The 8,006-nt window shown below is 45.9% G+C and overlaps 1 protein-coding gene across 4 annotated transcripts; it reads left to right on the top strand.

The window, feature by feature from the left end:
* The first annotated feature begins 76 nt into the window (after positions 1 to 76).
* On the top strand, positions 77 to 6,950 carry dnajc1 (DnaJ (Hsp40) homolog, subfamily C, member 1). 4 transcript variants are annotated; one of them, XM_071492779.1, is made up of 12 exons: positions 85 to 416; positions 1,139 to 1,240; positions 1,319 to 1,365; positions 1,732 to 1,897; positions 1,986 to 2,083; positions 2,163 to 2,256; positions 2,389 to 2,479; positions 2,861 to 3,024; positions 3,134 to 3,253; positions 4,919 to 4,967; positions 5,165 to 5,568; positions 6,542 to 6,950. In XM_071492779.1, exons 1-12 carry the CDS (start codon positions 258 to 260, stop codon positions 6,608 to 6,610), a joined length of 1,563 nt encoding a protein of 520 aa, XP_071348880.1. In that variant the 5' UTR covers positions 85 to 257; the 3' UTR covers positions 6,611 to 6,950. The 4 variants fall into 4 exon arrangements, with proteins under 4 accessions (XP_071348883.1, XP_071348880.1, XP_071348882.1 ...); XM_071492781.1 differs by having other exon boundaries at positions 328 to 452; XM_071492780.1 differs by lacking the exon at positions 85 to 416 and adding an exon at positions 783 to 1,047.
* The last annotated feature ends 1,056 nt before the right edge of the window (positions 6,951 to 8,006 follow it).

Genomic DNA, 8,006 nt, shown 5'->3' with positions numbered 1-8,006 from the left:
ACAGGTGTGACTGTTCTCTTATTGGTGCTTAGTAACCGGTCACCGTTCAGCTGGAGATCTGATTTTTCTTCGAGCTCTTCTTTCCCGCTCGTCCTGCAGGTGTCGCTGCTGACTGAGTCACAGAGAAAACTTTTATTTTGACAGTCCGGTGTGCCCCGGATGTGACTGACGGTGTTTTCCTGGACCAGATCTCTGAGCTGGCTCACGGACCGAGTGGCGCTCTGTGTCTTTTCTTTCACTGTAACGGTTTCGTGGTGATGGGGGTCCGTGCGGGTCCGTGCGGGTCTCTGCTGGTCTTCCTGACCCTGCTGGTCTCTGCGGTCCCCCCTCTGAACGCCTGGGAGGCGGACCTGGAGCTGCTGGATCTAGTGGAGGAGATCCCGCAGACCTTCTACCAGTTCCTGTCCGTTGACCAGGTCCGTGCTAACGGCTAACTGCTAACTGTCTCCATGGTAACCGCACAGAAGCAGCTGACGGGGTGCCAATGCTAACGGCTGAGAGCCGAGGTTCTGAGCCGCCAGCTGATACTAACAGCTGTTGTGTTCCAGCACTTTCAGTGTGATGAGCTCAGGTGTTGATGCTCATGTGCTGCAGGTGAAACAGACCGCAGGGTCCCGCTGCTCGTCTGATTACTTTTACCTGCGGCAGAGCAGAGGCTCAGTTTAACGTTGGACGGTCCGGTTTCTGTAATTGAAACACAGAAAAGAGTTAGTGTGGCTGTGGTCAGAGACCCTGACAGACCAGGTCCCGGGTTAGGGCCAGCCGGTCTCAGCAGGACCTATGACGTCACATATTAAAGGACCAGTTCGCAGTTTTTCATGACTATCTTAAACCAGATGAACGGTTCCCTTCTTCCTGTTCATTCTCCAGGTTCTGTGATTTTTAATCTAACTCATTGATTCATTGATTAATAGGCTCATCATCCTCTTAATTAACCAATCATTTGGTCCATTAAACAACCTGTCATTGTGTCCTCACACTGAAATACCAGAGAACTGGTGTGGTCTTTTACTTTGAAAAACAACAGACATGACCAACTGGAAACAGGTAGAATAATTTCTATGGATCAGTTTATTGATGAACCAGTGCAACAGTCTTCACAGTGTAACAGGTGAACACACCTCTCTCTGTCCCTCAGGACGCCTCAGCTGCAGAGATAAAGAAGGCGTACCGTCGTCTGTCTCTCACGCTGCATCCTGACAAGAACAAAGACGAAAATGCAGAGACCCAGTTCAGACAGGTGAGACAACGACAGGAACACACACACCTGCCGCCCAATCAGATTCAATCATTTCATCATTGTTCATTTTCTTTTCAGCTTGTTGCCATTTATGAAGTTCTGAAGGACGAGGAGAGACGACGCAAGTGAGTCTCACCTGTTCACATCAGCTCACAGTCAGACCTCAGCCAATCAGAGCTCACAGCCAGACCTCAGCTAATCACAGCTCACAGCCAGACCTCAGCCAATCACAGCTCACAGCCAGACCTCAGCCAATCACAGCTCAGGTCAGACCTCAGCCAATCAAAGCTCACAGCCAGACATCAGCCAATCACAGCTCACAGCCAGACTTCAGCCAATCACAGCTCAGGTCAGACCTCAGCCAATCACAGCTCACAGCCAGACTTCAGCCAATCACAGCTCAGGTCAGACCTCAGCCAGTCACAGCAGAGTCAGCTCTCAGCCAAGCACAGCTGAGACAGTGTTTGTATGTCTCACCTTTACCTGTACAGGTATGATGACATCCTGGTGAATGGGCTTCCTGATTGGCGGCAGCCGGTCTTCTACTACAGACGAGTGAGGAAGATGAGTAACTCTGAGCTGGGATTCCTCCTCTTCCTCATCCTTACTGTGGGACACTATGCTGTCATCTGGTCCATCTACCTGGAGAAACAGCTGGTGAGACAGCCAATCAGAGCAGAGCAAAAATGGCCAATCAGAACAAACCATGTCATGTAACTTGATGGTTGATCCTCCTTGTTTCCAGGACGAGCTGCTGAGTAAGAAGAAAAAAGAGAAGAAGAAGAAGGTGAGTTCCAGGCCTGCTGAGGAGCTCAGGTGTATCGGCCAGGACCGGACCGACAGGTACAGCTATGACATCATCTGCACTTGACCTCCTGTTTTTGGTTTGTTTGTGTTGTTTATTGATTATTGTTTGTTTCAGGATTCAGGACCGACCTCACTGGCAGGACATCCTCCCTCTGAAGCTGAGCATCTGGCTTTACCTGTCAGTCAAAAACCTGCCTCAGACCGTCCAGGTAGGAGGGGAAACGCTGCTCAGACTTAGTCTATGCTCAGTCCTGGTCTCTCCCTGTTTTAGGAGGTTAAGTGGTCTCAGGTCAGACCTGTTCTCTGGTCCTGGTCTCAGTCCTGGTCTCTGTGTGTTTCAGGAAGTGAAGCAGTACTATGAGGACTACCAGCAGATGAAGCAGCAGCAGAGAGAAGAAGCTGAAGCTGAAGCTGAACAGGAAGCTGTGACCAGTAAACACTTTACACCTGTTGCCTCCAGGCTGCCGTAGTTCCTCTGACCCTGACCCCACAGACTGAACGATAATCAATGCTGACAAATAATCAATACTGATAGATAATCAATGATAAGGAACTTTTTGATAAAATGTTGAACTTGGTGCATTTAGGGACAATCACAGATTTAAGGGCACTGAACAGAAACCAGATCTTCAGCAGCTGGTCTGTGACTCCTTCACCTGAATCCACCAACTGATCAGGTTCAGAATGATCCAGAATCTGACCTCTGTCCCTGGTCCAGTTTTTATTTGACCTCTGCTGTCTTTTTGTCTCTCTCTCTCTATCTCTATGTCTCTCCGTCTCTTTGTCTTCCTCTTTGTCTCTCTGTCATCTCAGGAGAAAAGAGGCCGAAGCTCAAGAAGCCGAAGGTGGAGTTTCCAGTTTACGAGCCATCCTCAGAGAACCTGAACTACCAGAACTACGACCAGACCTCGTCCATTGAGGAGATTGAAGACCAGATGGACACTTGGCTGCAGGACCGCAGAGCCAACAGGAAGAAGGTGTGATGTCACTGATCAGTTATCAAACTGTCCTCAGACTAAAGACTGGACTGTGGTGGACTACAGGTGTGAGGACACCTGGGTGATGTCTCTGTTTTTGTGTCCTCAGGCTGCTGACTGGACAGAGGATGAGCTCAGCCTCCTCAGCAGGTTGATGGTTAAATTTCCAGGAGGAACTCCAGGTCGATGGGAGAAGATCGCTCATGAACTAGGACGATCAGTGTCTGATGTAAGTTTAAACTGGTTCGAAACCCGTGCGGTTTGAATCATACTGGTGATCAGGTTGACCGTGTCCATTTAGAGTCAGTGACCATGTCCAGGAAGCTCTGGTCAGAACTGAGACAAGATTTATAAAAGAACTTTGTTATCAGTTGAGGTATCATGTGTGTTTGTAGAAGGACTCAGAACTCCCCACAGGATGTCCCTGGGACCAAAGTCATTACCCTCTCCAGGTCCACACAACACATTCAGACCCATGACCCCTGCAGGATCTGTGCAGGAGTAAACAGTTGGTCCACTGATCCAGGACCAGGACAATATCCACATCAGTCCTCCTGAATCTGAGGTTCAACAGTCAGTTGGAGTCTTCTTTCAGCAGCCTGACAGAAGCTGTCTCAGGGAAGCTGAGAAGTGTGAGACCTGGATAGTTGAAGTTCTGGTCCCCTTTTTTAGACAGGAGAACCACCACCCTGGTCTGCCTTTCCAAAGGTATGGTACCCCGACACTGAAAAGTCAACCAGTGGTCCAGAGCTTCCAGCATGAATCTGATCCAGTGAGTGAACAAGTTTTCCTAATCTGCCTCCTCTGTGGGGACGAGTCAGTCCAGTCCAGTTCAGACCAGTTTCTCAAATGTTTCTGCCACCATCTGATAGTATCATCACTGCAGGTCAGCAGTTCTTCACCGAAAACAATCTGGACTAAGGTCTGCTCCCCCACCTGAATCATGTGATGTTTTACCAGAATCTCCTCCATGGCCTCCCTAAACCTCTGGTGTCTGTCACCCTGGGCAATTCTGGAAAGTCCAGCCCCTCTCCAGGATTATGGTTCAATAGCATCAATTCTGGGTCCCTCTCCACCACAGTGGTGACGATGCACATCCCTACAACCAGTTTTTGTAGCCTAGGGTAGGGCTGGGCGATATGGTTAAAGAATTAAGTCGCAGTTTTTTTTCTCTGTTCTGGACGATTCACGATTTTAAATCGATTTTGTTCTGCCTACATGAACTTAAGAGAAAACATTGCTCCCATTCCACTGGATGCTTTTGTCTCAGGTGTTGGAGCAGGTTTGTTGTGGTACCACATTTTGTTTAACAGCACTTTTACAAACTCTGCACAGCACAGTGGTCTATTCCAGGTCAGACCTTGCAAAACCAAACCATGTTCATATGACTGAAGTAACACGACTACCTTCTTTTGATATTATTTCATCGTCTTTTGCAGCTGCCATGGCTCACGCTTCTTGTTCGTTTACCCAGAGGCGCTCAGACATAAAGGTGTGTCTGGGAAATTGCGCCAACCGAATTATTAATTGATCGAATTAATTCGATTTATCGTCCAGCCCTAGCCTAGGGTGACTGGTACACTTGACCCTTACGTCCAATCTTACAGCTGATGGAACCACAGGGCCCACACAGGTGTATGCCTGACCACCAGGTGCACCAAAGTGAGGTCCCCTCCCAGACGTCTAGTCGCTCAAATCTAGAAGAGTTAAAGAGTCAAAATCTGGACTCTTGCCTAAAACCAGTTTTCCTCCTTCACCCTCCCAGGGTCATGGCAGTATGCAAACCCCACGCTAAGCTAGGTTAACTCATCCTGGACATGAAACTGAAACCTAATTTAATGTGGGACTGTTCCTTTAAACAACTGAAACCAACAGAATCTGTTTCCTTCAACAGGTGACAACTAAAGTCAAACAGGTGAAAGACAATGTGAGCCACACATCAGGTGAAGTCTGCTTCTACTATAACTGCTTCTACTGCTAATCTCGGGTTCTACTGTAACTGATTCTACTGCTAATCTCGGGTTCTACTGTAACTGATTCTACTGCTAATCTCGGGTTCTACTGTAACTGATTCTACTGTCAGTATCAGGTTCTGTTGATTCCACTGTCACCTATAGTTGACCTTGGTGTTCTGTTTCAGGTCTGGTGAAGCTGTCAGACCTGAAGGGCCCTCTTCCTCCTGTAAGGTCACTTCCTGTTGCTGACACTGTGATGACACAGAGGCTGGGCGGGGCCTGTGAGGAGGAAGAGGAAGGGGAAGAGGAGGAAACAGCTCCAGCAGTCCGCCGGAGGAGCAGGAAGTCTTCAGCGGCAGCAGCAAAAGGGGCAGAAGTGAAGGTCAGGGGTCGTCGGCAGAGAGATTTTGACCCAGTAGCAGTGGACGAGGAGGAGGAGGCAGAGCCTCAGGAAAGTAGGGAGAAGGTAGACCCTGCAGCCTGGACTCAGAACCAACAGAAATTGCTGGAACTTGCTCTGCAACAGTTCCCCAGAGGGACCGCAGAACGCTGGGATCGGATCGCCAAGGTGGTCCCTGGGAAGACTAAGGTGAGGACTGACAGACAGGTAGAGAGTCTACCTGTTTGACTGTCAGTCTGACTGTCAGCTGGTCGGTTAACTGTTTTATCAAACCTGTAGAAGTCCAAACCAGGACAGCTCCACATGTTCATTGAATATCTCATGATTGTTCATTTGGAGTTGTGTCCATCTGATCAATACAAAGGCCAGTGCACACTTCTCTGACAAATTTTTTTTATTTGAAATTTTTTCTTCTTTAATTTCCTGGAGGGGCGGGGCTAAGACTGATACAGTGGTAGAGGAAATACTGCATCATCTACAGAGGAACTCTTTAATAATAACAGCACCAATGAATAATGATAAAATGAATGATGATGAGGGTCAGTGGCAGATCTGGATCCTGTAGCAGATTCCTTAGATCTGAGATTACAACCCCCAAGTCGGCATGAAATCCACACTCCTCAGGTGTGGGGGCACCTGATCACCTTCATCTGATCATCAGCTGTCCCAGGTGCAACATGTTTTCAAACATGGTCGCTTTCTTTGTAGCTAAAATCTGGATGAGCTCATTGGAGTCAAGCAGTATCCAATTAGAGCACAGCGGGAAACAGTCTCTGAAAGGGGAGGCAGACAGTTAAACCAGTGTCATCACTGCACAGACTCCTGATCATTAAACTTCACAGTGCTATTATTGAAATATATGATACAGACACATACCTGATATTACAGACACTTAAACTGACTTTATCTGAAGAAAAAAATCTTTGTTATACAACTCTGTTATCTGACTGATATCTAATTAATATCCGATTAATATCAGATTGTCTATGAGATGAACAGAACACTATAAAACAGTGTCATCAGCATAAAGGTTTAAGTTTCCAAACTAAGATTAATATGAATATTAAAGAGCTGAACCCTTTGGACTCACTGGCTCACATTTTGAGACCTGTTTGTTAACTGCTTGATTATTGATTAATTATTGGTCTGTTATTTTTTTCAGGAGGAGTGTATGATTCGTTATAAGATGTTGGCTGAGCTTGTTCAGAAGAGGAAACAGGCAAAGAGCTGATGAAAAGTCCTGACCTCTGACTTCGCCTCCTCCTGCTTTGACCTCTGACCTCCTTTCAGGTGACCCGTCAGACAGGTGAACAACCAGGTGACTTGTAGCAGCGGTTTATGTCTGTCCAAGTGAGCTGCCTCCTGATTGGACTGAATCTTAGTTTGTTTTTTATGTCTATGATGTGGTGTCTCACCTGCTCAGGTGTGTTTTTAAAGCCAATGTGTCAAAGGAAGCAGGTAACCAGTCTGAAGCCACCTGACCTCTGACCTCACAGCATCATGTGCCTTATCTCTGTTTAGCATGCTGTCAATCAACTTCTGTTCAACTGATCAATAAAAAGTATTTATTACCTCCGGTAGTTCTTTCTCTTTGTCATGTTCAATGTTTAAAGGGTGTTTGTAAGTTCTTGTCTGAACCAGGTTTCCTGTTGGGAGCAGGCGGTGGTGGTGGTGGTGGTGATGATGACGATGACGATGACGATGACGATGACGATGATGATGATGATGATGATGATGATAGCACTGATTGTCACTTGCCAAGAGCTTCAGTCATCATTGTGTTTTTAAGAATAGAAGTTATAATTGGTCTGCGTCTTGAGGACAGACGGTCCAACTGGGGAAGAGCTAACTGTTAGCATGCTAACTTCAGTATAAAACTGATAGAAACAGAAGGAAAACAAGAGTTAACACTGGTGTTTTCAAGTTAATGATCTTGCAGGTCTGAGATCAGTTTGTAGGAGGAACTCGTTTATCTTAACTTGTCTGATAATATTATTTTGTCTCTTGTTGTTCTGTGTTAGAGGTTTTCTCTGTGTCTCAAGTCTTCAGGTTCTGAGCATCAGTTCTTTACAAAGAGCTTCACAAACATTTTTTAAAGCTCGGTCAATTAACGAATTTATGGAAAATATATCTCATCTTTACATTGCTGAGATACCATCAACAGTTAACAGTTCATTTACTTCCAAACATCTGAATCAAAGGTAACCAGTAAAAATGCCTCAAACAGAGCGGTATTGAACTTCTGTCCTTTAATTCACTCAGAAACTCAGAATCACAGAAACCAAACACTGAAACCACATCTGATTATACAGTAGCCTATATTTATTCTGTTCAGTCAAACAATGGCAGACTGAAGTTTGAATCACTGGACTCCAAACTGAAGATCAGATGAGAAATGACTGAAACATCACATTATGTTTCTGTTTCTTCTTTTACACCAAATGTGCTGCAACTCCCACTGAGTGAAATCATGTTCATGTTCATGTTTGGTTTTTATGTTCTGATATTAAGTAGATTTATGCACATTTCAAAACCAAAGAAAACATTGTCACAGTAGATGCAAACCTTACCATACACTAATATATAAATGTTCATCATAATATTTAAGAACACATTCATAAACCATT

The sequence above is a fragment of the Trachinotus anak genome, unplaced genomic scaffold, assembly GCF_046630095.1.
Source record: "Trachinotus anak isolate AG129_WGS33_773 ecotype Australia unplaced genomic scaffold, CSIRO_AGI_Tana_v1 ptg000012l, whole genome shotgun sequence".
Lineage (NCBI taxonomy): Eukaryota > Metazoa > Chordata > Actinopteri > Carangiformes > Carangidae > Trachinotus > Trachinotus anak.
This window is presented reverse-complemented; position numbering and strand designations above follow the sequence as displayed.